Below are 19,560 nucleotides of genomic sequence, written 5' to 3'. Positions count from 1 at the left end.
CCCCCCCCCCCCCCCAAAGCGCAGTGATTAACTTCATCACACTCAAATCCTGCTCAGCAACTCATAAAGTCTCGTGGAGAATGGTATTAACTTGTGCAGAGGTATAAGCCCAGGGCTAATTTTTAGAACAGTTTTATCGCTCGTGTGCCAGAGTTACATACTGCAGCTGATGACTAAAGAAACTTGCCACACTATTTATAGGATAATCTCATGAAATCCCCCCGTCACTCCCAACCCACCCTCACCCTCCAGTTTATAATTATCCTGCTGACTTTGTTCTCCGCTCTCCCTGTTCCTCCCTGCCCCACAGTGGAACTTAATGGAACTTCCTGTTTCACTATCAAAGGCGCTGCACGCCCACGCCGGTGTCTTCAGTTATTTTCGTTGATTAGAGCTCTGGTCTAATGAGCCAGAATGACCAAAACAACTGTACAACAATAACAGTGATAAAGCTGTGAGTTGTCATGTCTCAAGGGGTTCAACGGGAAAGGCGCTCGAATATACGCACAGTTTAAGATGAGGTGTAATCAGCCAGAATTAGCGTTGAAGTCAAAGAATTGAGCCTTCGCTAAGCACCGCCCTCCTAGTTACTGTTGCTAAGCCTGCCAAACTTTCCAGTCTCATACTGCAATTATGCAGTTTGTGGTGATAACGGTGGCAGATTTAACATCGAAATTTGGAGGAATTGTTAAAACACGAGGTCTTTGATTCCTTAGAGAAATAAACAAAAGTAGCTTCTCATTTCTAAGCTAATGTAAGCTAATGCTAACTCCTTGAGTTGGCTGAGTTGTGGATTTGTGGAAAACAGGCGGGATAAAAGCTAAGCTAACTTGGCTAAGACCTGAGAGAGTGTGCCAGAATTAGATGCATCGTCATCAACCCGTTTTGATCCTGCATCAGCCCACATCCTCCTCCTCAAACCACCACATAACAGACACAGTTGCAGTGGTCTTTTGGTTTGTCTGGAGGTAAAGTTACTACAGCTAGTAAGCTAGTGTTAGTTAGCTGGACATGTTAATGTTTGCAGCTTATGTTAGAGGAGATGAAGACAGAGTTTAATCCATTCAACACGTGTGCTCTTGTGTGTCATATTTTTGAGAGACAACAAAAAATACGCTGCCGTCCAGACTCATGAAACTCTATCGCTCTTCTCAGAGCCTCCTGTACACCTTCAACGTATAGAGACAGAGAAAGCTTGACAGCTGTAGTTACAGTTGACAGTATCTGTTTGGAGGTGGGGCTTAGTGAAGGGTCAGTTGTGAAAGGGTTTGTATTCTTACACTTTTTTTAGTCAGTTTGAGGGCAACATTTTGATGTAAAGGGTCTGTTGATTTTGGCTACATGCACCTGAACACTATCCGTTGAAAAGCCTTGATTCAAAAAGTTCTTAAAGGGACAGTTCAACTCAATAATCAAAAATGCTTATTACCTGTAGTGCTATATGTATATCCAGATGGATAGATGGCCAAAAATACTCAACAGCATTGTCTCTTTTAGGGTTGGGTACAACTTTTATGGAACTATGACGAACTTGCCATGTTAACTTATCCTGAAGAACACTTCATACAAACTCGTCAGAAAAACAAAATCAAATTCACCAAAAGTGTCTTGGTCAGTCTTTCTACTGTACAAACAGATAAGTCAAATTAAAATCAACAAATCCACACATTACATGTGAAAATAGTCTGCAGCTCTCCATCTGTAGACCACTATATTAGCAAAATAAAATGACAAAAATCACCCACCCAAAAAAACAAGTAATGATGGTCTCAGCCGGTCGCCCATAGCCAATAGATCTGTTCCATTTCTTAATCCTAGTTTCCAGAAATCACAACCCAGACACTCAAGACAGTTTCATGTATGTTTCATGTTTATTTCTACTGAAGTTCACCCACCAACCGTATCACCATGCTAGCTAGCTCAGCGGTGCTAACATTACAGCTCAGCTGAGCAGAACGCCATCAGTATTTACCTTCTGCACCGTCACAAGCACGAGCCTCTCATCCATGAGTAGATGCACATTTCCTTCTGCACGGCGATATGGTTGGTGGCTGTACTGAATAGAAGGACAATAATCAAACTGAGTTCCATTATATTGGAGTGGAGGCAGACGATTCTATGGCTGATATCTCCAAAACAATCTAGTTGGATAAATAGCACTATAGGCCAGAGGAAAAATATGTACTGTTGATTCTGGGGTGAGTCCTCCTGTTAAGATGCAAATAGAATCAGTTTATTGATGTGCAATAGATGACACAACGTGCCAAAAAGTGAGCATCAGCACCACTCGCCAAAGTCAATGTGAGCATGAGGGTGTATGAGGGCGTTGCTTCTATTTCTTCTTCGGTTATAAAATCCTCCTGTTGACACGTGGAGGGAACTATTCTTGTATTCAGTCTACTGTTGGTCCCACGTTTGCATTTCATGTCCTTGATGAAGGTCCAGAGCTGAAATGCTGACCAAATGAAATGTTAATTTAATATTCTATTACATGTTGTCCTAAATATCTCGGTGGCTCAAGGTTACGATTGTGAGCCATATTTTGCATTACAGACTGTACAAATAAACAACCAATCATTCATCTTGTTGCTTAAGATGCCACGCAACAAATGTGCAATTGCTTACAGCTATTTATTAAAATGCATTTTGTTTTTGCAGCCATATGCTGTCCTTGAGGGGTCACTAAACAATTTTATCCACCTCATCTGTCACCAGAGGATTTACACAACATCACATACTTAACAAGGAACCAAAGCGGGGGTACACAGCTAGAACTGTGACACTGATAACAATAATAAATATCTATTTATAGTAATTGTTCTAAACATAAACTAGGGCTGCACAATCAATTGCAGTTTCAATAAAATCACAATATGGCCAAATATAATATCCAAATTGCAGAACCAGAACCAAATCTTGAATCTTGAAAAAGGAAAAACTGGAGAAAACATTGTAATGATACTGTAGATGACCTGGCTTAAAAATCTTGTTCTCCGGATGAAAGAAAACATGTTTGTTTGGTTCAGACCTCAATAAATATCACATCATCACGATTTTAATAGTTTTTTCTCCAGTGAACATGAAAATTGTAATGCAAAACTGATCATTTCCACTAATCACATCACAAATCACATTCGCAATTAAGTCAAAATAATCGCAATATGACTTTTTTACTAAATTGTGCAGCCCTGACATAAACTCATGACCTAAATATAAACTCTTGATACAGATCGCTTTGATATTTTTGAAGGGAAAATTCTGTATTTTTCAGACAAGAGTTCAGACAAGTTGAAACGTCCCACTCAGTATGTATCTTGGGCACAGCTTATAGGTATTTTTCAACCTGGACCCTATTTTCCCAGGATTTAGTGTCTAAGTGACAAGGGGACATAGGGGACAACAGTTTTGAAATTGGTCTGTTATTAAGCGAGACCACTGCAGACGACTGTGTACCATCATGTATGCCCAGTTGTTTTTGCCACCGGCAGGCTCAGATTGTTACTCTAAGTGTCTGATAACATTATGGAAAGAAGAGATGGACCTTTTTATTAAAGTCAAACCAGGAACAGCTGTTGTATCATTCTTGTCAAAGCCACCAAACTCCATTTACAGAAACTTCAGTCATTTTTGTAAAACAAACTTCATTCAAACTCGACAGAAACAAGATAATTGCACAAAAGGCTCATATTTCCATTGCTCCAACAATCACCAACTCTGGCTCTTCACAATGTTTCCCTCTGCTGCTTGTCTGATGTCCAACGTCCCTCATCATCTCATTTTTCAAACTTTTACTCTGTAATTCACGGGACAGCTTGTAACCAGACGGGAAACGGGAGAGAGAGAGAGAGAGGGAGAGAGAGGAGGGAAGACATACAAGGACCAAGGACCGATAGCCGTCACATATGAGCCACACGTTCCACCAGCTGAGCCACCGGGGCACCACTCCTCCATATTTTCACACTTAATTCGGTGAATTACGGGTTCATTTCATGCAAAATAAGGAAAACAGGGTCCAAGTTGAAAAATACCTATAAGCTGTGCCCAAGATACATACTGAGTGGGACGTTTCAACTTGTCTGAACTCTTTGGTTGATAAACGATGAGATGTTGACATTTTTAAATGACCTCAACTTAGTCTGACATTGGACATTTTTTATTTATCAGATCACATATGCATTGATGCAGGTGGTAAATGCACTGAGCTCGTATAGCTCTAATGTTTGCGTATTTATTATATCTGCAGAGTTCATTTTTGTTGAATTGTCTCTCTTTTTCAACCTGTAATTGCATACGGGCAGCTCTGGTTGTGTAGCTGTTCGTGGGCAAACACAGGTCAAACTCCAAAGATAAACAGACAGATAAAGAAAACACAAACACTGACAGACACACACAAACATTAAATTGATTGCATCCCCTGAGCACAGCCCGCCTCGGTGTGCTTACTTTTTTTTTTGTTTTTCCAGAGGTTAAATTTAGTTCAGCTTCACACATGAACTGTCCGCTCCTTGACTACTGTAGCTCCTCTGCAGCAACTTGAGGGGTTGACAGGAGTACTTGAGACTATCACGTTCACCCCTTCAACAAATATCAATTCAAATCTACTCTTACACTTCTTTTTTACCCGCTTGTCTTCAGTGCTGCTGTCACGCAATCTCTCCCTCTTACATTTCTCTCTTTTGTTCTCTCCTGCATCTCGGCGTGTCTCTCTCTACTGCTTTAGGAATTTTCCTCCCTTTGAATTTTGATTCCTCCCCAGTGTCTGCGCGCTCCTCCCGCCTTCTCTAAAACTCTCTTTTCCCCCTTTTTCTCTCTGTGTCTCTGCCTCCTTGTGTGCGTCTCACTGATGCTCTCTCTCTTCTTCTCCCTTGATGTTTCTTTCTGTTTCTTGATTCGTCTCGCACAATCTAGCACCGGTTTTGATCTCACTATACCTCTCTTTCTGTCAGTCTTTCTCTCTGTCTCACACTCACACACACACACACTCTGTCTCAGACTGTCTCTTTCCTCCTGGGTTGCCTGCAGATCAGAGTTGGCATGTCTCTCAGTAAGCTGCAGAGTTACCGAGCTCCTTGATTCATCCTAGCTATCTGGGTGACCCATTTCTGCACAAACTCACACATTTTATTACTGTGAAATGAAGTACTGTAAAGTCTTTTACCACATCACTTCAACAATATATCTATACACTACCATCATGCAGCTCTTTCCCCACTATAGATCTATAAATCGAGCTGTTGTGTTTTCAGAAACTGAGTGCCAGAGGTCCGTTCTTGGTCCACTGAAGTATTTAAGATTTTCTCTTTATTTAAACTGTTGCACAGAAGACCTTAGCAACCAAAGTAAGAGGAAAAACTAAAAGGGACAGTTCAACCTGAAATCAAAAATAGGCATTTTTCCTCTGGCCTGTAGTGTGATTTATCCATCTAGATAGTTTTGGCGTGAGTTGCAGAGTTTTGGAGATATTGGCCGCAGAGATGTCTGCAATCTCTCAAATATGATGGGACTAAATGGCACTCGGCTTTGAGTGCTCAAAGCACCAAAATAATACATTCAGACTGCTCACATCAAGGTCTGTGGATTATCTTGAGCAGCCAGGTCATAATTTCTGGAAAGGGACATTGCTGTTTAGTTTCTCAAATGTAGTCAAGTGCCTTTGACGAGTGACTTTGCTTGAACAAGAGTCATGCAACAAATCCTAAAGATCCTTCGATTACTAAATTGAAATACCAAGAGGTCAATAGAGCTCTTTACCACAAGTCCTCACTGGAATAAGAATTACAAGGTTTATAGGTTATGGAAAGCATGCAAATTCACCAGTTTGTGACCTCAGATCACAGAAGGCTTCGTCTTAGCTGAAACTTAAAGGGATAGTTCATAATTTTTAAAGTGGGGTTGTATGAGGTACTTATCACTCAGTCAGTTTCAGTGTTTTACCTACAGTAGATGGTAGTCGACAGTTTGGAGAAGCAGAGAGGAGTACTAACTTAGAAGCTGAGTAATGTTCTGCTGTGGACAGGATCAGCTGCAAAAAATTATTTTAGCCACTTAGATAGAAACCCATCTGAAAAAATCAATATCAGTTTAAGTGTACTCTATATTTAGAATATTATCACTGCTTTGCCTTGCCATTGGACAGACTCTTCTGACAGGAAACTGGCGTCATATAAGCCAAATATCACTCGTTGGTTTGTGTTATTTCTTTGTTTTAAAAGGTTTGTTTGGATTCATTGAATTCACACAAGAACACAAACAAACTAGCAGATTAAGGCAGCGGTAGACCAGCAACTCCTGTGTCCTGATAGGTAAAACTGACCAACTAGAGAGAGTGATATTCAGCTTATGTCTGCCTAATTGCAAGGTAAAGAAGTGAATATATTCAAAATATAGCATGCATTAAAACTGATATTGAGTTTTTTAGGTGGGCCTTTTATTAGTGGCTTTAATCTGTTTTGCTTCTGACCCTGTCCACTGCAGTGTGTTGCTTATCTTCCACCTTTCTGCCTCTCTAAACTGGGGTTGTGTCATCTACTGTGGGTGATACACTGACTGTACAGTAAGCACCTCATTCGACCCCACTAAAAGTAACTTAACTGTCATTTTAATTACCCTTAAATTTACACACCAAGGAGCCATTACTGAGAAGAACCTTAAAGCTGAGATAAAACCACACACATAGAGATTACTGCAGTCGCCCAAACCTCCTCCAAAATGTAAAGTAAGCCTATAAATAAGTGTATAAAAAAATGTATAGTAGGATAATTGTTTTTCATCCAGGACTTTAGTGATAAAGGTACTGTTTATGTGCATTGTGCTGTGCAGTGATGACATGCTGTGAAATCCTGATGTGGTCTTTGAAGGTCTTCAGATGTAACACTGAGGTCTTTATTCTAACTGGGTCACAGAATATATAAGATGCAGCAGAGAAAATTCCAAAGCTCATGTAGGCGAGTAATGTACAAAAGTCCATTTTTTAAGCCGTACTGACCATTGTTTGCGAGCTCAGAGGGAATATGTGATGACATGTTGCGAAATACTGATGGGGCCTTTGAGAGTCTTCAGACAGTGAATCCTTTATTCTGACTGGGTCTCTGTTTTATTTCACAGAACATAAGATCTAGCCATGGAAACTCAAAAGCTAAAGTTACGTACAAAAAAGTCAATTTATAAGGCGTACTGACTATTGTTTGCAAGTTCAGGGGGAATTTAATTTATTTATATTATTTCTATTCATCTGATATCTTACTCGTCTTGCAGATAAACATACCAGCATATTTCATCATGCAAAATCTACAAGAGCTCAGAAAATATGCATGTCTATAGCTGAAATACCCATCTGTCTAGATTAGTCAAACACCACCTGCAGTTACATTAAAATGCTGCTTACACTTTAATCCATCACTAATTTAACTCTTCATCTTTACAATGCCTATTTTTACTTCAATATTAAAGTTTTGTTTTTTTTTTTTTTTTTGCTGTTAATACTTGGATCCTGTACTTAAAAGCGTTGCAAAGAGTTTTTAACTGGTTATGAAACAGTCTCAGTTTAATGGTGATGCTTCTACATGACCTACATAAGCAAACAAGACCATCTGTTTGATTGGCTATTGTCAGATTCTCCTTGAAAGCAAATGAAATGAGCATGTGTTCACATTTTCCAGGCAAATTCACATAGTGAGAAATACCTTAGTCGGTTAAAATTAAATTTATTTTTGATGTTATGTTTTATTTCTGCTTTTGTCCACAGGAGCTTCCAAAAATCATCAAAATACAACAGTTCCTTGTCGTAGCTTTAAAGACAAACTATGCAGGATCCCCCCCCCCCAAAAAAAAAAAAAAAAAAAGATGCAGCGACTCAAACATACAAAAATAGGCCCCTCAATTCATTACCCACTGCCTGCCTCCATCTTTCTGGTGTTTTTACAAACAGTAACTGACAAATCCTACTTATTCTACCTTTAAATAAAAAAACGTATGAGGTACTTTTACTTGTGATGGAATGTTTTTACATTGTGGTGTGACTTTTGTCACTTCTGTAGACCCTTTTACAGCTAACGTAATCTAAAAGCTGCACACATTACGGCAACATAAGAAACGGTCTCCCTCAATCATCTAAGGCAAGTTATCAAGCTGCAAATCTTGAATTAAACATTTTACCAGCATCAAAGTCAGCAGGATGTCTGGTGTGTATACGATACGTCAGAATCTATGTCCCACCGGTCGACTTAAGTTGTGCAGAATTCCAACAAGATCATTGACATTTCCGAGCAATTGGCGGCGTCTATGGCTGCATGTTTAACATGCTGACTGAGGATTAGGATGCAATCAAAACTGCCCATCTGCAGCACCCATTAACAAGCTGTTCCAGTCTGCCGTATTTCATTGCCATTGTTCCGTCATCGTTTACAAACTGTAAAAGGGTCTATACAGGGCTGCACAACTAATTGAAATATTATTGAAACAACTGCAACATCCAAATCACAGGAACTGCAGTTTTTTGATAAAAGATGAATGTGTGACAAAACAGTTTTATAAGGAAGTGCTGCCTACAAATCTTGTTCTCCAGATGTAAGAAATCACGTTTTTTTGGTTCAGATCCCAACAAATCTCACATCATCATGATTTTTTTTGTCAGTGAAAATTTAAATTGTGATGCAAAACTCATCAGTCCCACTAATCTTGAATCATATCACAATATCTGTGAAAATAATCACATTGTGATGTTTTTTTAAACTATATTACATAAGTAAGACTTCCTCTACCACTCATTTATTCTACCAGATAAAATCCCTCGGGGGACAAAGACAAACCACTGTCATATCAGATATTCTCAGATTTTTCCCTGCAAGCGCTTTAATCTGATGAGATTTCTCTTTATGAGAGGGAACACAACCTGAGACAGTTTTATATACTGCAGAGGTTACTGTATATGTCAGGTTTATGAGGGTAAGGACATGAGTTAAACATGTTCCCACTTAGTGAGTGAAATAACGTTGAAATTAACTAAAAAAAACATTTTTTTAGTCTGTAAGACACACAAAAATCCACTCTAAACACCCCCAGCGCTTCCAAGAATTCCACTGTGTGAAATATTTGAATATTTTCCTAATTGTAGATAATTGGCTGGCAGTGAAGAGACACCCCACCCACCACCCCTGACCCGCTGCGAAGTGAAAAAAAACGTCGCCGGATCCACTCCACGTTTTTCTCCGCGCCCTTATTAAGCGGCTGTGTAGGTTATAAGGAGAATTAGAGGAAATAACAAGGCACAACAAACAAGAAGGGCGTGCGGAATAACAGGAAAAACGTTGGTACGCGCCGCTGACTGAGATGAACGAGGGAAAATGTGACGGAAAACGGAGGAAATCAGGACGCATTTCTTCGCCGCGTTCCCGGATCATCCGCGTACCTTCACCGGAGGATGCTGCGGCTCTCGAGCCGCCGCTATCCGCTCACAAGCCGTGCAGCCGCAGCTCACCGTGAATATTACAGCGTGTGACGGCTGGAAAGACGATGTTCGGAGCAGAGAGGCTGACTGAACATTCATTTAGGAGGTTTTCCCGGAGTATCTGCAAGGATTTTCCTGCGCGCGGTCCTGCTCTCAGTCGCATCACTGCCGACTTCTGTTAGACGCAAAAGGAGGAGAGAGAGAGAGAGAGAGAGAGAGAGAGAGAGAAAAAGACTTGATCAGCTCTTCTCTGTTTAATTATTTAGGAGTATCTGTTTCTCAGGATCAACGTGTGCGGGTGTCTTTGTCTAACATCTCCTGTGCGTGATCTTGGCTTGAAGAAAGGGGGTGACACGGATGAAAGCCGATGGCCAGGCGCCCCAAATTTCCTCAGCAGGGGGATGCAACCTAAAATAACCCCGGTGCCAAATGGTAAGAGAAAAGAAAAAAAAAAATCAGTGCAGTGTATTTCTGTTTGTGTTTGTCTTTGCTCTGTAAGGTGTGAGTGTGAGGACCCCTCCCTCCGTCCCTCTCTGCCAGCTGACCTCCTGCTGCAGGAGCTGGCAGTCAGGGAGGGTCGTTAAGGTAAACTGGTGGCACCTGTTCAGGCCTCCACCTCCACACATTGAACTACCTGCCTCTTCTCATTGTGTCTCCGCTCGCCTCCAGCCGGAGATTTTTGCTCTTGACTGACATTTTTTCTGCCTTTAACACTCTTCAACACACACGTCCTTCCCTCATCTATCACTTACTCTGGAGAAGTGGGACAAATCACGTCCTACCAAAATAAAACAAATCTTAAAAATATTCCTATCAACACTAATTGAACTTTTGGTGAAAATGTATTCTTTTTTTATACATGAGATGTAATTTCTGTTTCTGTTTTGATCTGCTGTAAATTTTTTTTAAATTTCTCAACTTCTGTGCCAGAAAACACCCTTGTCCCAGAAAAATGCATTAAAAGCCTTCAAAATGTTAAATGTCAAAACTGACAATACTTTCTAATAATATAGGTGTAAAAATAAGCTATTAAAATGTTTTAAAATAGTTTTTTTAATGAAAATGTTGGCTGTTTAAAGTTATGTCCCAGATTTATTTAATCTCCATCAGATTCTTACAAAAACATGATTTAATCAGGCATAAAAGGGTTTGGCGATACCCGAAGTACCTCGTCTCACTTCCTGGTTTTAAAAAGGCAGGAATACTGCTCAAGCCCCGGTGGTTCAACAGAATAAAATGCTGTTACAACATCAACCAGTCACTCAAGTGTTTCGCTGGGTTTTGCACAGCGTAAAATGCCTGATTTCAGGGCAGATTTACTATAAACAAAAAAAGAGTGCTGCGTGTTACAATGTTTTTAGGCATTTTTTTGTCAATGTAATTGTGAAAATTGCAAAAAAAGTTGTTGTTTTTCTTGATAGATAGATTTGACATTAAAAAACAAAGAGGCAAAGTCTCGCCCCTTCCGGTGTCCCCCCATCATGGGACGTATCTTAGGGGAAACAGCAGTCTGTGGCGGGAGACAGATTATTTTTTGATTCCATTTGAACTGTCACAAATTACACGTTTGTCAATTTAAAACCTAATTTTACAAGTCAAGAAAGTCTGTTTGTCGTACTTCAGTTCCATGTGAAAGAATATAAGTCTTGCCATTGGTCACTTGCTGCCAGCGGCATCGTGGCATCTGTGTCTACGTTTTCAAAATCCCTGGGAAACAACAAAAAAAAAACTGCTGTTATCAGTGATGTAGTCATTTTAATGGCAGAGCTCGCCTCCCAACGTGCAAATGTTGCCCCTTAACACCGTTTGGCAGCAGCACCGTCGCTGCATCCTTGACTTAGCCCCGCCCAAGACGTTTGTGATTGGTTTAAAGGAATGCAAACAAAGCAGAGTGTTTTTTTTCCCCCCAGAGCAGAATGTGCATGTGTGGAGCCAGATTTTTCTCCAGCACTTTGTGCTGCAGAGAGAGGACTGATTATACGAAACAAAACTTGTGGAAAGGTTGCAGTGGTGGCAGGTTGTGCAGAATTCACAGGGATTGGTTAAATTTGCGCAAATTGTTGAAATCACAACTTCCTGGAGGGACCGATGTCACAAAACACAAATCTGTTTAATCATTTTGATAATTTGTTCACTTGTAGGTTGAGAGACTATATTTATCACTGTGAAGACATTTCTCCAAAATTTCATTTGTAGGTGAAATCTGGTCTAAACAAAGACATTATTTCAACACATTTAATGTTTTACATAAAATGTCATAAACTATACAGACTGTGTGGCACCAACAAGCAGCTTACAGGGCATCACAATGGAAGAAGATCTTAATGTTAAAATAAATTAATGCACAAGTACGTAGTTGGTGAAAAAACTTTAACCTTTGAACCTCTTTTCAGCCTGCTAAAATGCAGTTACATCATGTCACAACACATTTGTTTAATCATTTTGGTAAAATGTTCAGTTGTAGTTTGAAGAATCAATTAATCGTTACAGTAATTTTTCCTGGAAAAACAGCAGAAATTGTTGTTTTAGCCTCTCAAATACAGCGATTTCTTGCTTTTTTAAACAGAATTTTTTTAAGTTTTAGACTGACAAAACAAGATATTTAAAGACATCACAATGGGCTATGGGCAATTTTCAGTATTTTATGACATTTTATAGACGTCACAGCCGCAGATTAACATTAATAACACAAATATATTGAAACATTTGTACAGAGGCAAGTAAAGATTGACTTCAGGCAAGTAGATTTCTGAGAAAAAGCTTTAACGTTGAGCAGTGCTGTTGCAAGTCCTGGTAAAATATGGTCTAAACGTTCAATAAATGTCTTCAAATAGTTGTCTTTTAAACAACTTTTCAATGGAAAAATGCTCACTGGGTCAGTTGGGCACTTTTTCCTGACTTGACTCATATCAACTAAAACATTGGTTTTATGCAACAGTTTAACCTGAATGTTCATCATGTCTGAATTATCCCTGCAGCTTTCCGCACATCTCAAGTTGTGGGAGCCCTGAATCTGTGACACCTTCCTGCCTCTCCGGAGACCCGCCCCCCCTCCTGTCCCCGGGGACACCGGCGACTTTTTAATGGCTTTTGTGTTCAGAAGATGGAGGGTTCTACTGGTGCTGAACGTGCTCGCTGTTGCCGGGTTCATGACTTTCTGGGCCAAGTGCAACACACGCGGCAGCGTCCTCGCCACCGGTTCAGAGGCTCTGGCTGATGGGAAGAGGCCCCGGGGCAACGGGACAGCACAGGGGCCCAGCATCAGCCATGAGGTGCTGCTGAAGAGGCTCAGCTCGCTGGAGGACGTGGTGTACAGGCAGTTAAACGGTAAAGAGCAGCGTAACATTTACACTGAAATAACACGTCAACCTGATTTCCCTGGAGAATCTGCAAGAGAGGGAAAAGTCAATGCCGGCTGACTTTCTCCTGGAGCCCTGACAGGAAAATGTGACAGTAATGAGTAGGGGTGTAAATCACAAGTTTTGTCATAATACAGTATTATTAGCATACTTTGGACAACAATACAGTATCTGCTGATGTCAAGTCTGCCACAACGATTTCAATTTGTTTCTGCGATCAGCATCAGACCTTTGTGGCACAGACATGCAATGGGAACTGCAAAATAAAGGTGTATCTTAAAGATGACGATAAAGTTCTATATTTTCACTCTTCATCAGACATATTGGAAATGAACGTCTAAATCCACTCCACTGACTGAAGAAAAATTTCATCCATACAGGGTTACATACAGGGTTTCTGCAGGTCCTTAAAAAGTCTAAAATCCAATAATCTGCATTTTAGGCCATAAAATCATAAAAATTAATTGAGTTATGAAGTTAACATTATTTTTTTTAAAGTTGCATTGACTTAAGCCTCGCTTTTAAATGTTTTTGTGAAAAAACTGTGTCGATCACGCTGTAACAACTGCAAAACCAAACCAGCTCTGACCCACTAAACATTAATCAATCTATGCTTGTACGTTTTTGCAAGTATGGATGAAAAATTGGTATTAAATTGCCCTGATAATGGTCTTAAAAAGGTCATATAAAGTCTTAAATTTAACTTGTTGAAACCTGCAGAAACCCTGTACATTTATAATTAATAGTATACCTCTGTGGCTAGGTAGCAAATATTGCCAACAATGAAATAATAATTGAGCAATAAAACATTTTAATTATAAAATTTGGGTTTAAAGAGATGAAGTAAATAGATTATGTTGTCCTAAATTTATGGAAAAAAGAACAAACTTTAAACATGAAGTAGAAAATGTTCCTTTTAACTTTTCCAACTGACTGCGCTTAAGTTTAAAAAGTCATTCCAGATGCCTCTTTTCTAATCATGAAGTATTGTACTTAATTAATCCCTGAAGGAGCGATGTCTTTCTTCTACCGGAGAGGTCAGAGGTCAGGGTCGACTTCAGAGCGGAAGCTTTGAGGGATTTCAGAGCCCTCAGGACACTTGAGCAGGATGTTTGCCCACACAAAGGCCTGAACAAAGCTCATCACGCTGAAGGATGGTTACTTTAATCACTGTGCCACCTACAAACACACCCAGTCACACCAACAAGAGTCTTATTTGATCCCTGATTTCAAACAGTGGAAGCCGTGAAGCTTAATTAGCAGCTTCCAGCCCAGAAATCCAAATTGTTTTTGACTTTTCTCATGAAAGAAAGTGTTTTATTTAGCATATTTACGCAGGAACTACTGACCTCAGGAGGAAGTCCTGAAATAGAGCAGCACTTTACAAACCACTGAAGGTATTCTGTGAGAATATGTTCCAGCACTTCACATTATAATGTGAAATCAACTCAGAAGTAAGAGGTGTCAAAAGTACACACAATCTTTACTCAAGTAGAAGTACAGATACTTGACTCAAGTAAAAGTAGAAGTGCTGATTCAACTTCTTTACTAAAGTAAAAGTGAAAAAGTACAGGTACTGGAATGTGCTCAAAGTATAAATGTAAAAAGTACCTCTGTCCGTCTGTTACACTTTTATGTGTTTTTTTTGTTGTTGTTGTTGTTGCATCTTTTAAGTCTTCATCATCTTTGTCTTTTCTGTCGTTTGGTTTCATCTTATTGCATGTTTTACATTGTTTTTTTTTGCCTCGTTACATCTTTTACTTCTTTTATGTCTTGTTCCGTCTTTTATTTCTTGTTACGTGTTTTATGTCTAGCTACATCTTTTATGTCTTGTAACATCTTTTGCATCTTATTATGTCTTTTATGTCTTGTTATCTTTTATGTTTTGTTACATCTTTTACATCTTGCTATGTCTTTTATGCTGCTTTTGTTATCTTTTATGTCTTGTAACATCATTTGCATCTTGTTGCATCTCTTTTGTCTGTAACGTCTTGTTAATCTTTTACGTCTTGCTACATCTATTATGTCTTATGTCTTTTGCATCTTGTTAGATCTTGCTACATCTTTCATCTTTATATCTTTTGCGTGATGCTACGTCTTTTACATCTTCTACTTTGTTTTCTTGCATAATTTATGTCTTGTTACATCTTTTACGTCTTGCTATCTTTTAAGTTTTGTTATGTCTTTCACATTTTGTTACATCTTTTCCGTTGATTTTTGTCCGTTGTGCATGCTACGCACTGATGGATACTCCAAGGAATCATCTTTTCTTTGTGTTATCGTTTCATCCATTTAGGTTGAAATCAGTCTTTATGTTGGAAAGGCAGTAATGCAAATTAAAGATGATCAACCCCAATCAACCCTTTAAATACATGAAAACTAAAGTAACAAGCCTGTTTTGAAAATGTAAGGAGTGCAAAGTACAGATGTTTATGTTAAAATGTAAGGAGTAAAAGTAAAAAGTTGCCCAAAAAATAAATACCCAAGTAAAGTACAGATAACTGAAAATTCTACATAAGCACGGTAAAGAGGTATTTGTACTTCATTACTTCCCACCTCTGTCAGAAGTTCACCTGCTCTGACACCCACAGACTCCATCCTGTGTGTTCATGCGGGGTTGGAGCAGTGATGAGGAGGCAGGCTATCAGCTGTGAGCCACACACTGCGTTACTGAGAGTTGCATGACTCAGCCAGACTAAAGGATCCTGACGTGTAATCGTCTAATCTTGTTTGCCTCACCCAGGTCTTTCCAAATCTCTGGGTCTGATTGAGGGCTTCGGGGGTCGGGGTAAAGGCGGCCTCCCCGCCACGCTGTCACCAGGGGAGGAGAGCGACGCTAAAGAGCTGAGGGAGAAGTACGGCTACAACGCCTACCTCAGTGACAGGATCTCTCTGGATCGGACCATACCGGACCACCGGCCCGCCAAGTGAGTACAAGAGTGGATAAACTTTAAATTTAACTTTCAAAGTTGGGTCACATAAAACTGATTTCTGCTGTACACCTCGTCATATCTAACCATAACAGTGTTTTGGTTTTGAGATGAAATCAACCTGCCTCCACCCAATATAATGGATTGATAACCAGGATTTTGTTTGTGGTGCAAACAGTTCTGTAATTTACTGAATCTTGAGTAGTTTTTAAAGTTTAATTTGGTAGGACATGATTTGTCTCAGTTCCCAAGAGCTCAGAAGTAACTTCTTTTCCGGACACAATGTTCCCAGCACTCTGGTTAATGCACCGAACACACTGAACAGTTACCGCTGGGACTACTTTCTCACGAAAAAGTAGTTCCAGTAAAAAACTGATCAGTGTGTTCTGTGTGTTAACCAGACAAACTGGGATAGTGGTTATGGAAAGACATGTTGCTGATGAATAATTTAAATGGAGCATCGCCGTAGTTCAGGCGGAGCACCGATTGGGTCATTCATGCTTCACCATAACTGGATCATTCACAGTTATGTGACAACATCAGTGGACTGGTCACATCCAATCATATTCCTGCAGGTGTAGGAAGTGACTGATTTGATTTTGATACTGACTGTTGCTCTGCGGATAATCACAGCTTCCTCCACCACCCCAACATCCTCCTTATTAAGAAGTCATTAATCTTTTTGGAGTATACTGTATGTTTAAGGGTTGATCGAGCAATATGTTAACAGAGTCTGTCAGGCAGTGAGACGGGTCGTTTCTTCAACTCCAGAGTGTGTATTTTCGGAGCAATGGCCTTTTGTTTTCAGGATAACAGCCTTAACTTTACACTGGCAGTTATAAACGGCTGTGGAGGACTCGTCATCGTCAAGAAATGATGCTGCTCATCTTGCGCTCCTGTTCAGTGTCCCTGCAGCCTGCAGGCAATCTGCCCGAGTTTAGAGTCGTGATGGTATGGATGTTTTTCTTACTGCTGTGACAAAGCAACATATTTCTGCAGGATGGCAGTTTACAGCAACTGCCTTTATAACATTTTATTGGACTTTATTCAAGCATATTGTCAGAAGTGTAGCTCCTTTAAGGAATAGAGGAGAGCAAAATGTGTGTGGCATGTAAGTGAAGGAGAGTGTCCTTACATTTGCATCTGAGAATGTCAACAAAAACTGAACTTTATTAATTTTGTAAACAGATGTTACAGCTGTTATGGCAGAGCTGCTGTATTGAACTGCATTAGATTATACATGTATACCTAAGAAGGTGGCTACTGAGTGTATATATACAAATAGATATATGTAATCTGGAATACCCTTTAAATTCCCTTTTACCATTACCCATTCAGATAAAAGTTGACCATGTACTCTGTGTACAAAAGAACTAAACCTGCACAAATGAAAAATTTGGTTTGATGTAGGGCTGCATGGTATGGTAAAAAAAAAAAGCCATTATTGACAGGTATTGCGATATGATTCATGATTAGCGGGAATGCTTGGTTTTACATCACAATTTGCATCCTCGCTGTAAAAAAACATCAAGGGACCGTGTTCACAAAGCATCCTTGTACAAAGAGTTGCTCATGGGGATGAAATTCAAAGAATTCTGGCATTTTCTAAGAATTTAATTTAAGAGTAGATTCTGGCAAAGATAGAGGTTATTAACAGCATCTTAGCCCTTAAAACAGCTCCCAAGGTGAAAATCTGTTTGGTGTAGAGAGGATTTTTAAGAGCCTTAAGAGTTTCTTAAGCAGAGGAGAAAATGTCAGAAAGAGGAAAGAGAAATATCCTCCAAACGCTGAATGACATTGACACGCTGCAGATTAGGTCACGCAGGGATGTTTGTAATATTGTTAACATAAGTGCTACATAAATAACATTTATTACGTGAGCGGATCTCTAACATGATCGACCACAAAGAGCTTTGCAAAAGAAAATAAAACCAGACAAAGCAGATAAATCTCCCCAACATGATTAACACTGTAACCACAGAAATTAAGGTGAGCATATTTGGAAAAACGCAACAGTGCTGCAGTGCAAAATTTTTGGCTGAAGTTTTGACAATATTTCAATTAATTGTGCAGGCCTAGTCCGGTGACCTTTTTCATGGCATCGCTCACTTATCGCAGCACTCCTACAGTGTAGTGTTTGTTTGAAGGGCTCTTCACCTGCCCCATTTCATCCGTATCTCTCTCCCTCTCTGCCTCTTACTCATATTGTTGCTCTATCAGGCCTGTTATTGATCTCCAGGCATGCATGGACACACAAATCCAACCACACACACACACACAGAGGTAGTCGTTGGATTAGCAGGTACAGAAAGTACACTTCGAATTGTGTGTGCATGTCATTGATGATTGTGCAGATACTTGTGTATACATGAGTGCGTGCACACTAGCTCTTTGCAGTGTACTGTATCTGCATGCATGGTGCAGGTTTTCTCCATAAATGTTCCTTTAAAGAGTCTCTGGCCCACATTGCTGGTTAAGCGAGTAACAGCCCTCCTATTTGAAAGTCAGTGATAATGAGAAAGCCCTCGGCCCGTCGCTGCCACCAGCTGTGCGCGAGTGTGTGTGTGTGTGTGAGAGAGAGAGAGAGAGTTGGGGTGGTGGAGCGGAGGCATCAGAATCCAGCACTCTCATTTGTCACTCGGGGGGTCTTTTATGTTGCCGGGATCAAAGTGGCGTGTGAAGCGTGTTGGGGTGTGATATCTTCAGGCTTAGCAGCAGCATGTAAGCTGGAGTCTGAGGAGTCTCCTGTGTTTGGCTGAAGGTCCTTTTATACCGCAGAGAGAGATGGAAATAAACAAAGATCAGATGTCAAACTATGAGGAATATAAAGAAGAAACGTTGTAGTTTTTGGGATACACTGTAAATCTTTTCATGGATATGAAATTTTGTCCAAACCTCCTTTCCCCCAACATGCTTAATTTATAGTAGTAACAGATTTTAACTTATTAACAGATATGTATACGCAAATACTGACACCTCTCTGATAAGTAAAAACAGACTTTTTTTTAACCAGAAAATGCATAGTGCAATTACAAATTTAAATTGATTCATGCACAAGACAATTAAAAAAATAGATAAATGAATAAGAACATAAAACAAACAGCTCTAATTAAAAGCTGTTTTGTAAAAACTAGTTTTTCAAAGAGGATACTCTTATTCTCACTGAAGGACTGTGGAGCCCTTAAGAGAAAAGGTCTTCCACCTTTTGTCCCAAGTCCTGCCCTGGGCACCAAAAGCACAAGCTGGTCAGCAGATCTAAGAGTACAGACAGGAGTGTAGGGGTGAGAAGGTCAGATAAGTAAGAAGGGGAAAAACCTCAGTGATTTAAAAACAAGTAATACAATTTTTAAAAGCTAAAAAACACAGAGAACCAGTGAAATGAGGCATAAATGGGGGTAATGTATTCATACTTATGAGCTCTTGTAAGCTGCTGTATTTTGGACAAGCGGCAGGCGGTTGATTGATTTCTTGGGGATTCCAGTGAATAACTAATTATTCTACCCACTCATGTAATCTAGATGGGTGGAGACAAAAACATGGATAAGAGTTTGTGCATTACTGAGTGAAAGGAATGACCTGATCATTGCGATGTTCCTGATCTGACCGATAGCTGCGTTGGAGATATTGCTGGAATATTTATGGAAGATCAGATCACAATCAAAAATTACAAAAAAAAATTTCTGGCCTCATGGGAGCACTGCAGACCTTGGAAAACTAATCTGATCTACACAATCTCAGTGCACTTTTTGGTCCAAACACCAGTTACCAAACATCAGTTCAGTCTTGTCCTTATTTAACATGAGACAGTTGTTGGACATCCAGGACT

At 39.8% G+C, this 19,560-nt stretch overlaps 1 protein-coding gene across 2 annotated transcripts in view; it reads left to right on the top strand.

Moving 5' to 3' along the window:
* Positions 1-19,560, top strand: part of galnt17 (polypeptide N-acetylgalactosaminyltransferase 17) — a 49,912-nt gene that overhangs the window by 5,923 nt on the left and 24,429 nt on the right. The window contains exons 2-4 of one of the 2 annotated variants that reach the window (XM_084717508.1): positions 9,787-9,877; positions 12,424-12,772; positions 15,548-15,731. In XM_084717508.1, the coding sequence (XP_084573634.1) occupies positions 12,529-12,772; positions 15,548-15,731 (428 nt within the window). In that variant the 5' untranslated portion in view covers positions 9,787-9,877; positions 12,424-12,528. The remainder of the gene's footprint in view (positions 1-9,786; positions 9,878-12,423; positions 12,773-15,547; positions 15,732-19,560) is intronic. The other variant, XM_084717507.1, reaches the window with a different exon arrangement.

Source organism: Lutjanus erythropterus, chromosome 4 (assembly GCF_056507025.1).
Source record: "Lutjanus erythropterus isolate fLutEry1 chromosome 4, fLutEry1.hap2, whole genome shotgun sequence".
In the NCBI taxonomy this organism is placed as follows: Eukaryota; Metazoa; Chordata; class Actinopteri; order Lutjaniformes; family Lutjanidae; genus Lutjanus; species Lutjanus erythropterus.
Note: the sequence above shows the minus strand (reverse complement) of the source record. Positions and strands in the feature narration are given on the sequence as shown.